The sequence below is a fragment of the Physeter macrocephalus genome, chromosome 21 (assembly GCF_002837175.3).
Source record: "Physeter macrocephalus isolate SW-GA chromosome 21, ASM283717v5, whole genome shotgun sequence".
Taxonomy (NCBI): domain Eukaryota; kingdom Metazoa; phylum Chordata; class Mammalia; order Artiodactyla; family Physeteridae; genus Physeter; species Physeter macrocephalus.
Window position 1 is genome coordinate 35,216,482 of NC_041234.1, and position 20,833 is coordinate 35,237,314.

Consider the following 20,833-nt stretch of genomic DNA (forward strand, 5'->3'; position numbering starts at 1 on the left):
TCGGAGAAGATACTTGATATGATTTCAATTTTCTTAAATTTGCCAAGGCTAGATTTGTGACCCAATATATGATCTATCCTGGAGAATGTTCCATGAGCACTTGAGAAAAATGTGTATTCTGTTGTTTTTGGATGGAATGTCCTACAAATATCAATTAAGTCCATCTTGTGTAATGTATCATTTAAAGCTTGTGTTTCCTGCTTGTGTATCCTGCTCTGAGGATGCTGGGAGAGACCTCCCCCTCTCCTCTTTGTTCGCACAGGTCCTGGGGTTCAGCTTTGGACTTGGCCCCGCCTCTGGCATAGGTTGTCCGAGGGCGTCTGCTCTTCGCTCAGACAGGATGGGGTTAAAGGAGCAGCTGATATGGGGGCTCTGACAGAGGCAGGGAGGAGGGAGGGGCATGGATGCGGGGCGAGCCTGCGGCGGCAGAGGCTGGCGTGATGCTGCACCGGCCCGAGGCATGCCGCGCATTCTCCCGGGGAAGCTGTCCCTGGATCCCGGGTCCCCGGCAGTGGCGGCCTGCACAGGCTCCCGGGAGGGGGGTTGTGGAGAGTGACCTGTGCTCGCACACAGGCCTCTTGGTGGCGGCAGCAGCAAACCTAGCGTCCCACACCCGTCTCTGCTGTCCGTGCCAACAGCCGCGGCTCGCGCCCGTTTCTGGATCTCCTTTACGCGGTGCCCTTAATCCCCTCTCCTCGTGCCCCAGGAAGCAAAGAGGCAAGAAAAAGTCTCCTGTCTCTTCGGCCGCTCCGCGCCCGTTTCTGGAGTTCCTTTACGTGGTGCGCTTAATACCCTCTCCTCGCGCACCAGGAAACAAAGAGGCAAGAAAAAGTCTCCTGTCCCTTCGGCAGCTCGGAGCCCGTCTCTGGAGCTCCTTTAAGTGGCCCGCTTAAACTCCTCTCCTAGCGCACCAGGAAGCAAAGAGGGAAGAAAAGGTCTCTTGCCTCTTCAGCAGCTCCAGACATCTCCCAGACTCCCTCCTGGCTAGCCGTGGTGCACTAACCCCTTCAGGCTGTTTTCACGCTGCCAACTCCAGACCTCTCCCTGGGATCTGACTGGAGCCTGAGTTTCAGCTCCCAGCCCCCGCCTGCCCCGGCGGGTGAGCAGACAAGCCTCTCGGGCTGGTGAGTGCCGGTCGGCACCGATCCTCTGTGTGGGAATCTCTCCGCTTTGCCCTCCGCACCCTGTTGCTGCGCTCTCCTCCGTGGCTCTGAAGCTCACCCCCTCCGCCACCCGCAGTCTCCGCCTGTGAAGGGGCTTCTAGTGTGTGGGAACCTGTCCTCCTTCACAGCTCCCTCCCACTGGTGCAGGTCCCGTCCCTATTCCTTTGTCCCTGTTTATTCTTTTTTCTTTTGCCCTACCCAGGTTCGTGGGGTGTTTCTTGCCTTTTGGGAGGTCTGAGGTCTTCTGCCAGCATTCAGTGGGTGTTCTATAGGAGCAGTTCCACGTGTAGATATATTTCTGATGTATCTGTGAGGAGGAAGGTGATCTCTGCGTCTTACTCTTCCGCCATCTTCTCTCTTCCCTGTAGTTGTATTCTTGATATACTTGTGAGGAGTGACGAATTCCGCATCCTCCTATTCCACCATCTTGACTCCTCCCCTCTCTTGTTTCTTGATGTAGGCATTTATCAGTATAATTTTCCCTCTTATAACAGCTTTTATAGAAACACATGGGTTTTGATGTGCTTCAATTTTAGTTTCAAGATATTTCTTGATCTCACTTTCAATTTCCTCTTTGACCTTTCAATTGTTGCTGAGCATGTTGTTGTTTTAAAAATCTTTATTGGAGTATAATTGTTTTACAATATTGTGTTTCTGCTGTATAACAAAGTGAATCAGCTATATGTATACATATATCCCGTCCCTCTTGCATCTCCCTCCCACCCTCCCTATTCCACCCCTGTAGGTGGTCACAAAGCACTGAGCTGATCTCCCTGTGCTATGCAGTGCTTCCTACTATCTATCTATTTTACATTTGGTAGTGTATATATGTCCACTGAGCATGTTGTTTAATTTCCAACTATCTGTTAATTTTCCAGCTTTCCTCCTGCTATTAATTTCTAATTTCATACCATTGTCGTCAGAAAATATACTAGCTATAATTTCAATCTTTTTAAAAATTTGGTAAGACTTGTTTTGTGACATATTATATAATTTATCCTTGAGAATGTTCTGTGTGTGCTTAAGAAGAATATTCTGCTGCTCTTAGATGGAATATTCTGTACATGTCTGTTAGTTCCATTTATTCTATAGTATGGTTCAAATCCAATGTTTCCTTATTTATTTTTTGTATAGATGTCCTATCTGTTGTTGAAAGTGGGGCATTGATGTCTCCTACTACTATTGTATTGCTATCTATTTCTCTTTTCAGAACTGTTAGTATTTGCTTAATATATGTAGATGTATATATATTTACAATTGTTATATCTTCTTTTTTATTTAATTTATTTTATTTTTTATTGGAGTATAGTTACTTTATAATGTTGTGTTAATTTCTACTGTACAGCAAAGTGATTCAGTTATATGTATACATATATCCACTCTTTTTAAGATTTCCTTCCCATTTAGGTCACCACAGATCATTTAATAGAGTTCCTTGTGCTATACAGTAGGCTCTCATTAGTTATCTATTTTATACATAGTAGCGTATATATGTCAATCCCAATCTCCCAATTTGTCCCACCCTCCCTTCCCCGCTTGGTAACCATAAGTTTGTTCTCTACATCTGTGACTCTATTTCTGCATTGCAAATAAGTTCATCTGTACTATTTTCTAGATTCCACATATAAGCTATATTATACAATATTTGTTTTTCTCTTTCTGACTTACTTCATTCTATATGACAATCTCTAGGTCCATCCACGTCTCTGCAAATGGCACTATTTCATTCCTTTTTATGTCTGAGTAATATTCCCTTGTATATATGTACCACATTTTCTTTATCCATTCCTCTGTCAGTGGACATTTAGGTTGCTTCCATGTCCTGGCTATTGTAAATAGTGCTGCAATGAACATCAGGGTTCATGCATCCTTTACAATCATTATATTTTCTTGACCCCTTTATCATTACATATTTATCATATTTGCCTTTTATTACTATTTTTTGCTTAAAGACTATTTTGTCTGATATACATATAGCTACCCCTCCTCTCTTTGGGTTTCCACTTGCATGAAATATCTTTTGTCATCCCTTTACTTGGAGCCTATGTGTGTCCTTAAAGTTGAAGTGAGTCTCCATAAGCATCATATAGTTGGGTTCTATTTTTTCATCCATACAACCACACTTTGCCATTTTATTAGAGAATTTAATCCATTTACATTTAGAGTAATTCTTAATAGGTAAACGATAGGTAAAGACTGACTAATGCCATCCTATTAATTGTTTTCTGGCTGTTCTGTAGCTTGATTGTTCTTTTCTTCCTTTCTTGCTGTCTAACATTGAGGATTGATAATTTTCCAAAGTGATATTGTTTGATTCCCTTCTTTCTATCTTTTTTTCATAACTGCTTTGCAGTTAACAAGGAAGCTTACATAAATCTTCTTATATATACAACAGTCTATTTCATACTGATAACAATTTAACTTTGATTGCATGGAAAAACTATATACTTTAATCCCCTTTCCTTTTATACGTTTTATGTCACTATTTTAATCTTTTTTTATTGTATATACATTAACAAATTGTTGAAGCTATAGCTATTTTGGGTACTTTTGTTTTTTAACCTTTATGCTAGAGTTAACTAGTTAACACATCACCATATTACAGTATCAAGCTGTTTCGAGTCTAATTATATGTTCACTTTTGCCAATGTGTTGCTTATTTTCTTATGTTTTCGTGTTAGTAATTAGCATTCTTTGGTTTCAGCTTCAAGAACTCCTTTCAGCATTTCTTGTAAGGCAGCTTTAGTGGTGATGAAATCCTTCAGCTTTTGCTTGGGAAACTCTTTATCTCTCTTTTATTTCTGAAGGACAACTTTGCTGGCTAAAGTATTCTTGGCTGGCAGTTTCTTTTAGCACTTTGAGTATATCATCCCACTCTCTCCTAACCTGTAAGTTCACTGCTGAGAAATCCACTGATAGCCTTATGGGTATTCCCTCATTGTAGAAATTTTTTTTCCTGTTGCTTGTAAAATTCTCTTTTTGTTTTTGGTTTTAAACAATTTTATTATTATGTATCTTGGAGAACATTGTTTTGGATTGAAATTTTGAGGTGACCTATTAGCTTCATGAACCTGAATATCTATATCCCTTCCCAGGTTTGTGAAGTTCTCAGCCATTATTCTTTTAAATAAGCTTTCAGCCCTTTCTCCATCTCTTCTTCTGGGACTCCAGTTAAGTATAACATTTCTTTTGATGGTATTTAATAATTTCCATAGGCTTTCTTTATTACCTTTCATTCATTTTTTTTTGTTTCTCTGATTGGATAATTTCAATTGATCTGCCTTCTAGCTCACTGATTCTCTCTTCTGTTTGTTAAAGTGTGCTGTTGGAGTTCTCTATTGGACTCTTCCATTCAGTGATTGTATTTAGCTCCAAAATTTCTCTTTGGTTATTTTTTTATGTTTTCTATCTCTTTATTGAACTTCTCCTTTTGTTCTTGCACTGTTTCCCTCACAACATTAAATTGTTTATCTGTGTTCTCTTATAGCTTTCTGAGTATCTGTAGAATAATTATTTTGAATTCTTTGTGGAACACTTCCTTGAGCTCTATTTCTCTGGGGACAGTTGCTGGTGGTTTACTGTATTCCTTTGGTAGAGATATATTTTCTTTATTTTTTTCATGATTCCTGTAGCCTTGACTATGTATCTGCACATTTGAAGGAGTAATCAACTCTTCTAGACTTTATGGACTGACTTCAGTAACAGAAGCATTTCATCTATGAATAGAGGCACACTGTATCATGCTGTGACCTGGGTCTAGTGGTCCAGGGTGCCAAGTATGGGGGTTTGTGGTGGCACTGCATCTGGGAAGCATGATGTCTCTTCAGTTTAGGCCAATTTTGTCCACAACACTGACAACTATGTGGTCCTTGGTGAACACGGCACAGTGTGGGGGGGTACACAGTGGATGCAAGGACTGTTGGACTCCTTAGTGGCACCTCAAGATCTAGCAGCTAGGGACCAGGGCAGTCAGTGGTGCTGGTCAGAGCCAGTGGTGTGCACACACTCAGCTGCAGAGGCTAGCTACAGACACCTGTGCCTGCACACTTTTTCCTTAAGCATGTGTGCTTCAGTGGAGGCTGATGGTGGGAGTTGGGCTAGGGACATGCAGGTACACAGCTAGAAGGGCTAGCTATGGGAAGGTGTGATGTTGCCAGCCAGTGATTAATCCAGGCCCACAAACAGCTGCAGGGGCTGTGGCGTTCCATGTGATCACCTGTGGCTCCAACTCTCCCTGCCCATCTCACCCCGGGCATATGTACTGCAGTGGAAGCTGATGGCTGATGACAGGATCCAGGCTGGAAGCATGCAGGTGCACAGCTGAAGAGGTTAGCTATGGGTGGGTGTGGTAGTGCTGGACAGTGACAGAAGACAGGGCCTGATCTGGGCTCAGAAACTGCTCCACGAACCCTGGCTTTTGGTGTGCCCACTGTGGCTGCAAGCTCTTCCTCAGGGTATGAAAGCTACAGTGGAGGCATCAGGCTATTTCCATGTAGATGCACAGCTGGAGGCCCCAAGCAGAAGCACAGTGGTGAAAGTCACCCAGGGTGCTTAGGCTGGCATTTTGCACTCATGCAGATGCAGAGGCTCAACATGGCTATGTGTGTGGCTCCTGGGCTCTGGCAGTAGCAGGGAGGGACTCAGGCAGCTGGCAACTTATACTTTCATAGCTTCAGGATCCTGGATGGCTGTTGGTATGATTCCTGGGCTCTTGCAGGGGTGGGAGGAGGAAAGGAGTGGGAAGGAACTCAGATGGCTGACATCAGCAAATGCAAATACCTGTGGAGTGAAAGCTGGTGAAATATGCAGGCAATCCACAGCAACTGTGCTGGCTGTTGGTTTCCTCAGTGGTGAAATTTGCTGAATTCGTCTGCAGAGCAGGTCTTTGTGAACTATGATTGTTCCTGCTGCATGTCTGCTAATAATAGCCTCTGCTTTTCTTCCTTATTCCTAGCTGGCTCTATACATTTCAGCTTTGCTGGTCTAGGTGGGGTGAAACCAAAGTGGGAACTTTCTGCAATGCCTCAAGAGGCTGGATAAGCTGTTTGCTCACCCCTACTCTTCCTTTCCTAGAGAGAGGAACTCTTTCTTGGTGGAAGTTCTTTCTTGGTGCTGAACAATGCTGCTTTGGGAGATGGGATGTTGCAGGTGGAATGAAGTTGTCTTCTTTCTCTGCTTGTGTGGTTCTCAAAAATCCTCAGTTTTTTGTTCCACTGTGTTGCTAAAATTCCTAGGTGGACTCTAGATGTTTTCCAGAGCTGTTTTTATTCATGGATAGCTGTTCAATCATTGAACTTTTGGGGGGGGTGTTGGGGAAGCAGGGTTCTCCTGAATTTCAGTTTTCCCCCGAAACTAATGGCTGATTTTTCATCAAAAACCATGGAGGCCAGAAGGAATACTTAAAGTGTGAAAAGAAAAAAATAGTCAACTAAGAATTCTATATCTGCGAAAACTATTCATCAGAACTGAAGGAGAAATCAAGACAGCTCCAAACAAACAAAATCAGAAGAATTTGTCACCAGTACACTTGCCCTACAAGAAATTCAAAAGGGAGTCCTTCAGGCTGAAAGTGAAAGATGCTAGATAGCCATACACAGAAATAAAGAACACCAGTAAAGGTAATTAAATAGGTAAATATAAAATTCAGTATTATTTTATTATTGGTTTGTAACTTTTCTTTTTTACTACATGATTTGAAAGACAAATTCATAAAACAATAATTATAAGTCAATGCTAGTGGATACACATTGTATAAAGATGTAAGTTATGACAATAACATCATAAAGGGGAAAGGACAGAGGTGTCTAGGAGTATAAGAGCAGAGTTTTGCATGCTACTGAAGCTGTTAGTATTAATTCAAACTAAAATGTTATGAATTCAATATGTTACTTATAATCCCCAGGATAACCACGAAGAAAATAACTCAAAAATATACAAAAAGGAAAATGAGAAGGGAAACAAAATGGAACACAACAACAAAAAATCAATTAAACACAAATGAAGGCAGTAATGGAGGTAATGAGGAAGGAAAAGCTATAGACATATAGAAAAAAATAGCAAAATGGCTGAAGCAAATTCTTCCTCATCAGTAACAAGTTTAAATGTAAATAGAGTAAACTCTGCAATCAAAAGGCATAGATTGCCAGAATGGATGAAAAAATTATGATCAAACTATATGCTGCCTACAAGAGACTCATTTTAATCAAAAGAAACTGGTAGGTTGAAAGTGAAATTATGGAAAGAATACTCCACGCAAATAGTAACCAAAACAGAACTGGGGTAGTTATACAAATATCATACTAAACAGACTTTAATTCAAAATGTGTTTCAAGGTACAAAGAAGGACATTACATATTGATTAAAAGGTCAATTCACCAAGGAGCTATAATTATAAACATACACACAACTAACAAGACCATCACAAAATATATGAAGCTAAAACAGGCAAAACAGAAGGGAGAAATAGTTCTACAATAATAGTTCTGTACTTCAATACTCCTCTGTCCATAATGGGTAGAACAACAACTCATAAACAGAAGATCAATAATAGAGAACTTGCAAAACACTATAAACCAACTAGAACAGATAATATATACAGAATGCTCCGCTGGCAATAGCAGAATACATATTTTTCTGAAGTGCACATGGAGCATTCTCCAGGATACACCATAAATTGAGCCCCAAGTCTCAGTTAATTTAAAAAGAATAAAATCATACAAAATATCTTCTGTGGTGACAAAGGAATGAAACTGAAAATCAATAACAAGTGAAACTGGAAAATTCACAAATATGTGGAAATGGAACAACACACTATTAAACAATCAGTAGGTCAAAGAATACATCACAAGGGAAATTAGAAAATACTTAGAAATGGATTAAAATGAAAATACAACCTATCAAGACATATGGGATGCAGCAAGGCAGTGCCCAAACAGAGATTTATAGTTATAAAAACATATTTTTAAAAAGAAACAATATATCAAAGGAAATAGGAAATATAGCAAACTAAATCCAAAGTTAGCAGAAGGAAGGAAATAATAAAAATTCGTTATAATATTGTAAATTAAGTATATTTCAGTTAAGTAATTAATTAAGTTTTTTAAATGGTGTTGGCAAGTTTATGAGTGAACAGACACAAACACTCTTATGCACCATTATTGGGCATGTATAGCAAATGTATAGGGCAAATTAGCAGTATCAAAAATTTTAATGTCTATATATCCTTTGATCCAGGAATTTTTTTAAGATGTTACCATATAAAAAATATCCTCACATAAACCCAAAGATATTTATTGCAACATTATTCATAATGGAGGGGGGAAATCCCTGGAAGTAACTTAAATTTACATTAATAAGTGAGTGTTTAAATAAATTATGTTAACATTCAGATTGTTGAATAGTATGACTCCACGAAAAAGAAAGAATTTATATGGAAAGACCTACATGGCATATTGCCATGTGGTCAAATGGAAAAAAAGGAAATTGCAGATCATTATAGAGTATGATTCCATTTATGTTAATACACTATTAATGATGATAATCTGCTCCACAGATGAAATTGCCTGGTTATGACATAGTCCTGCTGCCCTAGGATTGAGAAGGAAAAGAGAAGATAGTGAGGAGAAGAAAATTACAAAGGAATAAGGAGTTGGTAATAAAAAGAGAAAATAGAGAACTTCAAATTTTTAACTGTATATCCTGAAAGGGAGAATAGTGCTTAAAGAGTATAGGTTCCGGGCTTCCCTGGTGGCGCAGTGGTTGCGCGTCCGCCTGCCGATGCAGGGGAACCGGGTTCGCGCCCCGGTCTGGGAGGATCCCACATGCCGCGGAGCGGCTGGGCCCGTGAGCCATGGCCGCTGAGCCTGCGCGTCCGGAGCCTGTGCTCCGCAACGGGAGAGGCCACAACAGAGGGAGGCCCGCATACCACAAAAAAAAAAAAAAAAAAAAAGAGTATAGGTTCTGGAACCAGACTGCCTAAGTTCATAGTTGGACTCTGAACTTACTATCTGGGTATTATCAGTTAGTTGTCTCACTTCTCTGAGCCCTAGTTTCTTCATCTGTAACATGGGAATAACAATACCTTTCTCATAAGGTCCTTATGAGGATGGGCTAAATTTATCCATGTAAAGCACTTAACAAAGGTGCATAGTAAGCACTCAATCAACATTAGCTGTTATTTCTTTGGACCAGGCACTGTGTTGTGTTTTCTGTACATGATGTTATTGAATTGTTACAATGACCTGGATGTCATCTATGGACGCTAACTGTTACAGAGCCCTTCCCTCTTGTGCTACAGTTGCTTCTGACTTTTACTGCCCTCCTTTTATAGTTGAGGAAAATGAGGGTCAGAGAGATAGATGGTTTTGCTCAAGGTGCCCTAGCCATATAGGGATGGTCTAATTCCAAAGCCCAGCAAACTCATTTTACTACTCCAGAGGGAGAAGGGAAAGAAAATAGAGAGGGGAGAGCCAGTGCTGGGTGAGGGGGGAGACAAGAGGGGACTACATTGGGTTTTATCTCTAGCAAGGGCCTGAGATACCTTTGGGGCCAATGCAGGGCCAGGCCAGCAGAAGGCGGGGTGGGTGGAGCTGAGCCAAGGGAGAAGGGATAAAAACCAGGTCCTGACCCACAGCACCCAACCCGTCGTTCGTTCGTCCTCAGTGCAGGGCAACAGGTAAGTGTTGCTTTCAGCCTGGTGCCCTCTTTCTTGGTCTGCTTGCCCACCTCAAGGCTGTATATGCTGACTCTCTGGTCTGACTAGATCTGACTTTGTTCCTTAGAATCTGTCACTCTGTCATTTCCTTTTCCCCCCCTATGTCTCTTCCTGTCTTTCCCAGTTTTCAGCTTTCCTTTGTCTTTTTTCCTCCTTGTTTCCTCTCCTCTGTTAGTTTTCAAGATCACTCACTTTACTTCATCATTCTCTGACACTCTAGCTTTCTCTTATTTTTCCTTCATCTGAGGTCTATATGTATCTTTTCCTCTAAATCTCTCTCTCCCTTTCCATCTCTTTCTTCTACTCTGTATCTCTCAGTCTCACTGTTTTTCTATCTCTTCCATTCCTTCTCTGTCTCCCAGGAAGAGGTCTTGGTATTTTTTTTTCAATTCTCCATTCCTCCCTCATTTTGACTCCTTCTCTCTCCTTGGCTGACAGCAGAGCTTAACGGGTCAGACCCCAGAGGGCCAGAGGTAGGGAGAGAAAACAAAGTGAATGTGGGGTGGTGGGAATGATGAATTGGGAAGGGAGAGATTTGAGGGAATTGAGAGATGAATAATTAGCAGAAATAAGGGGAGATGGTGGGAGAAGAATGGGGCCCTATGCTGAAATTCAATTGATTTGTTTTCTCACCCTAATTCACTGTAAGGCAAATCATTCACACTTTGAAAAAAAGGGCTTGGCCTATGATTTCCACAACTTCTTCTAAGTTTGATTTTGTGGTCTTCTTAATTTTTGTTTCTAAGAATTTCTGATTCTGATTCCAGGAATCTAAAATTCTTTATGATTCTTCCATGATGGGGAGAGGGTGCTAGGAAGGGAAGTAAATCCTGATGCTTCCAACTCCTGAAGAGAAGTGACCACATCCCCTCCAGACTTAACTGATTCTCTCAAAGCAGGCCACAAAGGGGAGAGAGAGATCGAGGAACACTGCAGTGAGTGGTTTCTGGCTCTCTCCTGGGGTAGAGTTGTGGTTGGCCCCTCTGATCTCTGGGACTGCAGATTGGCTGCTAACACGAGAGAGGATTTTAAGGTATAGGGAAAATCTTCTAGTAATGCTCTATCACTTGGCCCAAAATTTCACAGTTATCTCCTTGGGTAAAAGCATTGTTTTAAGAAGACCCTGGCAAAGATTGGTGCATAAGTTGTTAAATAATGGAATGAATGAATGTATGAATGAATGAATGTTCACCAGTGCCTGAAATTCTGCTTCAGTTAGAAATCTGTTCCTGTGGTAAAGGCATTGGTTACAACTCAAAATCAAGTGTCCCAGAAAGGGACCTGTTAGTGTAGGAGAGTGGATTTATGCCTGGAGTCAGGCTCTCCATCAGGATAATGTGTAGTAATATTAGAATCATAGATCCATAGTGGTTAAGTTAGTAGGCTCTGGAACCAGATTGACTAGGTTCAAATCCTGGTTCTCCTATTTAGTAGCTCTGTGACCTGAACAGGTTACTTAATCTTTTGGGCCCTCAGTTTCCTCATCTTTGAAATAAAGTTGATATTAGTATATAACTCACAGGGTTGTCATGAAGATTAAATAAGTCAATGTATGTGAAGCATTTACAAAGGGGTATGGCACAGTGAGAACTCTGTGAGTGTTTGACTGTTAGAACCAGATGGAATCTATGGAGATATCTAGTCCAATGTTTTTGGAGAAACTGAGTCCCAGAGAGGGAAAATACAGAGCCCAAGTTCATATAGTAAGTTGTAACAGAATCAGGACAAGAATCAGGATTGAGACAAGAATCAGCTTTCCAGACCTGGTCTGGTGTACTCATGATGTTACTTCCCTTGGCTATACCTTCACTTTCCCTACATAGAAACTGTAGAATATAAAATATAACAGATAACACTTTTTCAGCATTTACTCTAGGATAGGCACTCTTCTATATACTTTATATATATTATCTTACTGAATCTTCACAACATCCCTGTGAAGTAGATTGTCCTTGTTATTACCTACATTTTAAAGATATAAGACATAGAGCAGAGACATGACTTTTCTAATGTCCCAGAGCTAGTGAGTGGTAGAGCCAGGATTCAAATGCAAGTAGTCTGGCTCCAGAGGCTGTGCTCTTAATACCCTAAATTGTCTAAAATACTCCTTTGATTCGATTTTACTCACTCCAGTCTCATGATACGTAGTAAGATAGAATGGAAACAGAGCCCAAGATGGGCAGGCAGAGGGAGGCAGGGCAAATTCCCAGAAAGGAGTGTCAGAACAGAGAAACTGGAACTGAAGCTTGAAAGAACTTGATAATTCAACAAATTCCAAGAAGTAGCCTATATTTTCCCAGGTCCCTGAGAATATCATGGCTAAAAGTCCCTTAGAGATGATGTGTGTACTGAACTTCTGTTTTTATACCTGGGGGTGGGATTCACCATCATCCTAAGGCAGGACTGGACTTTGCTTCCAATCTTGGGGATTTTTCTTCACATTACATACCCCAATGTTGTCATTATTGTTGTTAATGTTGGGGAAAGGAATTTGCAGGAGCCTGGAACCTGGCCATCTGCTTTGCCTCCTCTCCCTGGGCCATTTGCCCCCCTCACCACCAATAGCTATGGTCAGCCCCAGCCAGATGCACAGACATGATTCTAGAAAGGAACTCCTCTTCTTTTCCACACCCTGGTCTCAGCTTGGGGAGTGGTCAGACCCTAAATGTGATAAACTCTGGGAGCCTTATCTGTGGTCTGCAGGCTCAGTCCCAAGCACTTTAGCCTTTGCAGGAAGGTAGGAGAAGGGAAACTCATATCTCCAGATATAAGGTAGGCATTAAATCCAATTCATTACGTACCATATGAGGTAGACATAAATACCTTTCATTTGACAGCTGATGAAAGCTGAGACCCAAAGAGGGGAAGTGACTTTCCAAGAACGTCCAACAAGGAGTTAGGGAGCTGGAATTGAAATAAGAAAAGCTAAGATTTTCTTTTAGGCACTTTCCTAAAGTCTTAATATGAGTTTCATTAGGCCTTTCAACACCCCTTGGCCTTTCCCAATTTCAGGACCCACACACCCTACCCCACATACCAACCTATGCTCTTATGACAGCCTGTGAAAGTTGGAGGGAGGAGGCTCTGGGATGGAACAAGGGGAAGAGGCTACTTTGGGAGGAGGGTGTTTGCTCTATGAGATCTAGAAGGGAGGGGTATTGCTCTGTAAGAGGTGAAAGAGGTTGTCATATGATGACATGGCCACGAGCTCCTCCTGTTCACTTTTCCCTCACAACATAAATCCTGAAATACTAGAGGTGCAGTTAGGTTCTACTAAGTAACTCTCCTGGTGGTGGGAGGGCCTTAGTCTTGCCACATTCCTCCATCTCTTTCCCATTATCCTGTCCCATATCTTGTCTCACCCTCTGATGCTGGATATCTAGTTTGTCCTTTTTCTTTTAATCTATTTCTCCCTCTTGCTATCTCTAGCTCTCTTTGTCTTTACATGTCTCAGCCCTCCCTCATCCCAACCCCCCAACCCACCTTAGCCATCTCTCTGTCTCTATACTTTGATCTTAGCTCTAACTCAGTCTCACTCTCATCTCCCTCAGTAGGGAGGGCCAAGATCCTCTTCCCCTAACTCTTCTTTGTTGTTCTCCCCCACCCACACAATCTCTGACAGAATTTCTCCTTTACCTTTGTGCCTGACTGACTCTCTGCCTCTGCTGGATTTTCTCCTCTCCTGCTCTCAGTTTTCTGAGTCTTTGTATATTCCTCCATGCTCCTTGATTTCGCCTCATATCCCTTTTTTGTCCCTCTGTCTATCTGTCTCTAACTCTACCTCTGCTCTGTTTTTCTCTCTCTCTCTCTTCTCTCATCTTCTCTCTTTCATTCTCTCTTTCTCTCATCTCAGTCTCTTTCCCTACCTTCTGTATTTCCCATAATCCTCTTGTCCTCTGTTTTTCTGGATCAGTCCCCTTCTCCCTGTTCTTATCTCTACCTGTCCCCTTTCCTCTGGCTTTGATGTCTCTCCCACAATTTCTGTTGTAACTCCACTACTACCATTGCACCTTTGTTCTCTATTACTTTCCTCCTTTTATCTTGCCTAATTTTTCTTTATTTATGACTCTTCCTCTATTCTCTTTCCTCCATTTGAGTCCCTGCTCATTCACTAATTTACTCCCAAATTCAACAAATATTTATTGAATGCTTACTATGTGTATTTTTTCTTATATTCTCCCCACCCCTATTCTCTCCTCTGTCTTAGCCTCTGCCTCTTTCATTCACCCATAGACTTGTTTCCCAGATCCCTTGGGTCTTGCTTTCACCTACATCTCTATCTGCTTTTCCAAAATCCAGGAGAAAATCCAAAGACAGTAAAATACCTGTCTTGTGGCACATGGTGCCCTTTTGTCCTATTCCCTGAATCTACTTAAGTTGGTACCTATGGCCTCAAGCTCCTTGTCTCTCTGACTAGGTCTGCTCAGGAAACACTCTGAGTGAAGCCTCATGGCATCTGTCTGCATTAACAGGTTGAATCTTCATTTGGCTGAGGCCAATATTCTTAGAAAGAGTCTTAGTCTTAAGTGTTGATCAAAGGGTTGGTGGGTTGTCAACACTCATCCTGCCACACCCAATCATACTTCAATGATCGTTACCATCACAGAGGGGGCCAGTGGCAGAGTCTGAATCAGAATTCAGGCTTTCTGACCTCCAGTGGGAACTCTTTTCTTCACCTCTTTTGTCTAATGATCTGTTTCCTGTTTCTTCCTCTCTGATGCCCTATTAGTACACTTTAATATTTGGAAAGTTCTTACCCTGAAATGACAATAAAGGCATCTCTGGGGAGGGAGGCAAGCACTGGGTGAGAAGCTAAAGGCAAAGGATCAAACACAAGAATGACCCTTGGCTTTCAGCCAGGTCTTCATGGTGGAATCTCCTCTCTTCCACATCTTATGCAGAACTTCGGGCTCAAGAGGGTGGCAGCAGCCATGTTGCTACAGCGTTGCCCAGTGCTGATCCGGAGCCCCACAGCCCTCCTGGGCAAGATGATTAAGACTCACCAGTTCCTGTTTGGTATTGGACGCTGTCCCATCCTGGCCACACAAGGAACAACCTGTTCTCAAATCCACCTTAAGGCAACCAAGGCTGGAGGGGGTAAGAAGTCACTGCTGGCAAATGGGGGAGAATGTCTGGGTCCTAGAGATAAGGTTCCAAGTCATACTGGTCATCATTACCTAATAATTAGAAGGGTTCATGTGAAAAGTATCAAGGAAGAATGAGCTTGCCTAAAAATACACTGGCTTCTGACTTCTGGCAGTATGTCTAAAAGGAGTTTCACTCTCATGCCCCTCACATTCTATATACTCCAGTCATGCTGAAACTACTTAAAGTTGTCTGGATTAACTCTGTTTTCTTAAGTTTCTGTGTCTTTGCACCTGTCAAATGACTCTTTCCCATTATCTTTACTAGAGTATCTCATACTTCTCATGCAACATTTAACTTGGGCATCATCTCCTCTATGAAGCCTACCTAGACTTCCAGCCTGTCCAAATCCAATTCTGGGTCATGTCCCTTTCCTCTTCTAGCCCATGTCCTCCCTCCCATCCCAGCACTGTTCATAATGTGTCTCCAGCATGTGCCATTCCCAACAACTTAGGAACTCCCCTAGGGACCAGATACATCCATCTCTGTGTCTCTACCATAGCCTGAGATAGAGCTTTGAGATATAGTACTTCTCAGTGACCACTGTTAAACTTACACCTAGAAGCTCACTGCCACTTATTCTTTTAACTTTGCATAGACTCTCCATCTTGGGCCAAGAGCCACTGTCCCTTCATGCTGTTGGAACTCCAGGATGGGAAGAGTAAAATTGTGCAGAAGGCAGCCCCGGAAGTCCAGGAGGATGTGAAGACTTTCAAGACAGGTTGGAGTTAAGTTCCACCTCATGTAACCTCTACACCTAATGCTTGATTTCACTTTATTACGGTCCTGAGCTAGGCAGCTCAGGGCAGCTAGGATACATTTCATGATGGAAGTCCAGTCTTTTCCAGGGGAACCATGGTACTCAATAGCATAGACTGTGCACTGAAATGCACCCTCCCCAACAGACATACATGCTTCTGTAACTTTTAGCTATTAGTCTAAAATGAGCCCTCTAGAGTTCTGCCTCCTCTCTCCCAAGTGGCTAAATGGATTCCAACAGTCTGGGCTCCCACATTTAAGCAATACCACTCTATGACAATCTGGATTTGCATAAAAGAGTGAGTTTTGGAAGCAGGTACATTCTTTAGAAGGGTATGGAGCCCAGGTGAACTCAATTGGTGCAGACCACTGAAGGCGACACTTGAGAGTTGGCCATACAGTCAACATCTTTCATAGACCCTTTTGGGATATAATTAAGAGTAAAAATTTCAAAATTGAATTTTAATTACTTTGAGAAAAGAAGAGTAAGGTACACTGTCCTGCATCTACCTTCCAAGTGCAAGACTCAGCATTGCTGCTCCAGTTATCTCACCCAAGGGAAAGTCCTAGTGAAGAGAAGTGTAATTCAGCCTATGGATGGTTTCCTGACATATAAGTCTCCACTTGGGGAGATGAGAAAGGGCTCACTTTGCAGAATATTTCTTCTCTCTGCACAAGGCTTCCCTCCTTCTTAAACTTGAATTTTTATATGTTGTATTGCGTTTAAAGAGATAGCACATGCTTTCTTTTCCCCCTCTTTTTTCATGGCCAATGAATCCCATACTCCTTCTCAGACCTGCCCATCTCCCTGGCCTCAACCAGCTTGAGGAAGCCATTCTTCAGTCCCCAGGAGTCAGAAAAAAATTCAGAGAAGGTCACGCACCTGATTCAGAACAACATGGCTGGTGAGTTTGCTGAGGAGGAAGTAAAAGGGGTAGGAATATGGAAGGAATACTGAAAGGGCTTCTGACGCAGTAGAGGCAATGGCAAGGAAGCACTTTAGAGCCAAAGGGAATATGAGTTTAAATTTTAATGCTGGCACTTGCTGTATCTGCATGCTTTAGAAAGTAAGTCACTTCCCTCCAGTGAGATTTTAATAACTCAACAAGTTATTATGAGAAGGAAATAAAATTACACTTATGGAAGTGCTTCTAACTTGTTATGAAGCTTCATGAAATATTAGGTGTATTCCTATTATTTCTTCTCCATGTTTCCCTCAAAAACTCTCAACCTTCACAGAGAGCCTTTTTCCCCTCTATGTGTTTATATTCATTTTTCATAATAGAATTTGTTTTATTTTCCCAACATAAAAAGAATATAAAGAGGGAAATTTAAAGCACTCAGAGTTCCACCATCCACCATTAGCTTTTTGTCATACTTTTTCCAGATATTTTCCTATGACTAAACACACACACACACACACACACACACACACACACACAAAACTACACTTCCCTCCACACACATGTTTTTATTAGAAATGTGATCTTATTCCACCTGGAGTTTGTTATTACACTTTGTTCACTTAACAATATATCATGGGCATTATTCCATGTCCCTAAATATAGAGCTGCATAATAATTATTAATGGTTGAAATGTGTTCTGTAGCATGAATGCAACATCAGTTAGTTAACCAAGCACCTATATTTCAGGTAATTGTTTCCAATTTTTTGTGTGTATTCTTCCACTCTACATTGTATGTTGGTTTTACATACATATAAATGTATCCAAAGATAATATATAGTATTATCTTAGACTTAGTGTGGCTGTACTAGAGATTATTTAGCTATTCCTCTATTGGGTTGCTTCCAATTTTTCCTATTACAAACAGAGGTGCAACAAACATCCTTGAATGTACCTCATGTACATAAGTAAGTGTTCCTCTAGGATAGACACTGAGGTGACAATTCTCAGGATGTAAGGATGTGTACATTTTCAATATTAATAATTATTGCCTATTAGTCCTCCAAAGTGGTGTACCAGTTATCAAAGAGAATCCATATTCTCACACACTCTCCAGCACTTAGTATTATCACATTTTTAAATCTTTATCAATTTGATGAGTGAAAATTTGTTTTTGCAGTTTGATTTTCCCCGATTAAGCATCTTTTTCTACATTTATTGAATTGTCTTGTTTATATTCTTTGCCCACTTTTCTATTGGATTAAAATTTTCCATAATAATTGTTCAGAGTTTCTAAAAAATAAATTCTGGATATCAATTTTTCTGTTAAACATGCTGCAAATATTTCCCTAGGTATGTCAGCATGTGCATTTAAAAAACTTTTGGTACATATTTCCAAACATCCCCGCAGCAAAGATGTTTCCAATTTACACCCCTACCATATAAATTGCCATCTGCAACAATCATGATTTCTGTCTCATGGGTAGAGTTCTGGAGTTCAACAAGCCCACTGGCATGCATTATTTCAATTTATCCTAAAAGTAGGGTTGCTCCATTTTGTAGTGGTAATGGTTAAAGAAGTAGACTCTAGGTCACTTACCTGTAGGCCACTTATGTGCTGTATGACCTTGGTCAATTTACCTAACCTCCATAAGCCTCTGTTTCCACACTTGAAAAATGGAGATACTAATAGAACTTTCCACAGAGGGTTGTTATGAGGAATAAATGAAATAATATCTATAAGTTCCTAAGAGAGGGTATTACATGTAATAGGCACTTATTAAATGTTGGCTATAATAATATTATTTAAAATTATTATTATTATTACTACTACTACTACTACTATATTACAATAATCACAATACTACGACTATGTGCCAGACACTAGTTTGGGTGTATTACATTCTGTTTGTCATCAGATGGTCACAATTCTGCAAGGAAGATATTATTAATCCCATTCTACAGATGAGGAAATTAAAACTAAGAGGATTCATGACTTGCTCAAGATCACAGAACTAGGAAATGGCAGAGCTATGACTAGAAACTAGACCCATCAACATTCTTCCACTGAAACTAGAAGTAGTGATTCTAGTAAGGAGGGTGCCATACTAACCTTGGGAAAAGAGATGAGGCCATGCCAAGGGTAGGAAGCCTGAGTGAATGTATAAATAAATTACTAAGTGAATGAGCCAGTGAGTAAGCAAAGGGATGGTTGAATGAAATAAGTACAGAGTTAATGTGACCCAGTAAGTTAATGACTGATCAAATAAATGAAGAAATGGAAAGAGAATTGGAGAACACCAAATCAAGAGCATGAATAAAATATGGACTAGCCAGGAAGTAATTTAAAATGAATTCTTCTCATCCCCATTTCTACTCCTGCAGGAAACCATGTCTTTGGTTATGACCAGTTTTTTAGGAACAAGATCATGGAGAAGAAACAGGACCACACCTACCGTGTTTTCAAGACTGTGAACCGCTGGGCTGATGCATACCCCTTTGCTGAACACTTCTTTGAGGCATCTGTGGCTTCAAAGGATGTGTCTGTCTGGTGCAGTAATGACTACCTGGGCATGAGTCGGCACCCTCGGGTCTTGCAAGCCACACAGTGAGTAGTAGGGTCTGAGCCATGAGCTGTGGGGAGACATCCAGAGAAGAGCCAAAGCCACGCATGGAAGGAAAAGGCAGAGCTGACAGTGGGAAACTTGTTTCCACCCAACACCCCTTTTGTCCAAGGTCCTCCAGCAAATCTAATCCTCAGATATGAACTAAGCCAACAAGCCATGTTTTCCAAACTCTTTGGTGTCCAGTGCTACAAAGGAAAGGATGAGAAACCGAGCAAGGCCCACTCTCTATGAGTTCTTACTCTGGCTGCAGAACGAGTATTACCAGAGATGATGTGCGAACTCCTCTAGAAGGTCTTCCAAGCTAATCAAGCTCAACCTGGCTTCTCCCTCCATCCCTGAGTGCTTTCAGCCTGAGAAGGAAGGTCCATTTCTCCCCATTGTCCCCAGCCTGCCTTCTACTTGGTTATATAGGACACAGCTCATAGAGAATCACTAAGTCAATACTGACCCCCTTCAAGGAAGAGAAACCTACCCAGTTCCTCAGAATCTGACAAGAGTTTCTTCTCCTTGTTCCCCCTCTGTTTTCTTCTGGCCAGGGAGACCCTGCAGCGTCACGGAGCTGGAGCTGGTGGCACCCGCAACATCTCGGGTACCAGCAGGTTTCATGTTGAGCTGGAGCAAGAGCTGGCTGAGCTGCACCAGAAGGACTCAGCCCTGATCTTCTCTTCCTGCTTTGTGGCCAATGACTCTACTCTCTTCACCTTGGCCAAGATCTTGCCAGGTAAGCCTGGGGCCTGAGCTTTGTTCAGGGGTGGTATCCTGTACTACAGCATCCAGGTTTACTGCCTCCATCACTCCTTCCCTGTCTTCTGAGTTCACTTGCTCCCATTGCCCTTCCTTCTTACCCACCTTGCATCTCCTCAACACTGGATGACTATATCCCAACCTCACAGAAGGGTAACATCATAAATTTATCACTTCCCAACTCAACTGCACTCTTAACACTTATAAACAGTCCTTTTATGTCCCTACATCAACTTTTTCAAACTTACTTCCCCCTTCTAAAACCTGTAGCTACCTCCTCCTTCACTCTTAGCAAATAACCTCACATCTTACAACACAAAGAAAACAGAAGCCACCAGACAGGAGCTCCTTTAACTTATAGCCACCAAATCCACAAATTCATCTGACTGTTCATGTACCCTTCTTTCATTCTTTCCTTTTACAAATTGAAAGTGCATCTCTCCTTCTGCCTAAAGCCAATCCCTTCACTTATATACTAGATCCCATCTGAATCCCATCTTCCCACTCCCCCATTCTCTAGCCAATAATGTCTTCAACTCATATGCCTGGCATCCTTCCATCATAGCCCAACGCTGGATGAATATAACTCTCCACCTTCTTTATGTCAATCCTGGTCTTATATATTTGCTCAGATGGGAGCCACTAAAAATTCATGATCCCCAACCTCTACCGGGTCCTCTATGCTGCCTGGCAATCCTGTTTTCATAGTCAGCTCTCCAAGTCTCCAAGGTAACTTTGCCAAACCCCACTCTCCTCAGCCTTCTTACACCTCCACCTC

General features: G+C 41.6%; 1 protein-coding gene and 1 long non-coding RNA gene across 7 annotated transcripts in view; one reads left to right on the forward strand and one right to left on the reverse strand.

The window, feature by feature from the left end:
* Positions 1 to 20,833, forward strand: part of ALAS2 (5'-aminolevulinate synthase 2) — a 94,759-nt gene that overhangs the window by 57,077 nt on the left and 16,849 nt on the right. For 4 of the 6 annotated variants that reach the window (XM_028482297.2, XM_055081950.1, XM_055081952.1 and 1 more), the window contains exons 1-5: positions 12,787 to 14,973; positions 15,620 to 15,742; positions 16,575 to 16,685; positions 19,070 to 19,292; positions 19,848 to 20,032. In XM_028482297.2, coding sequence (XP_028338098.2) covers positions 14,715 to 14,973; positions 15,620 to 15,742; positions 16,575 to 16,685; positions 19,070 to 19,292; positions 19,848 to 20,032 — 901 coding nt within the window. In that variant the 5' untranslated portion in view covers positions 12,787 to 14,714. Of the gene's footprint in view, positions 1 to 6,657; positions 6,782 to 12,786; positions 14,974 to 15,619; positions 15,743 to 16,574; positions 16,686 to 19,069; positions 19,293 to 19,847; positions 20,033 to 20,833 lie in introns of those variants that run through there. The other 2 variants (XM_024117667.3, XM_055081951.1) reach the window with 2 other exon arrangements.
* Positions 6,900 to 14,965, reverse strand: LOC114484653 (uncharacterized). Its single transcript, XR_003677816.2, has 3 exons — positions 14,880 to 14,965; positions 12,700 to 12,780; positions 6,900 to 8,750 (listed from the first exon to the last, which is right to left on the reverse strand). It is a non-coding gene; the product is annotated as an uncharacterized lncRNA (long non-coding RNA).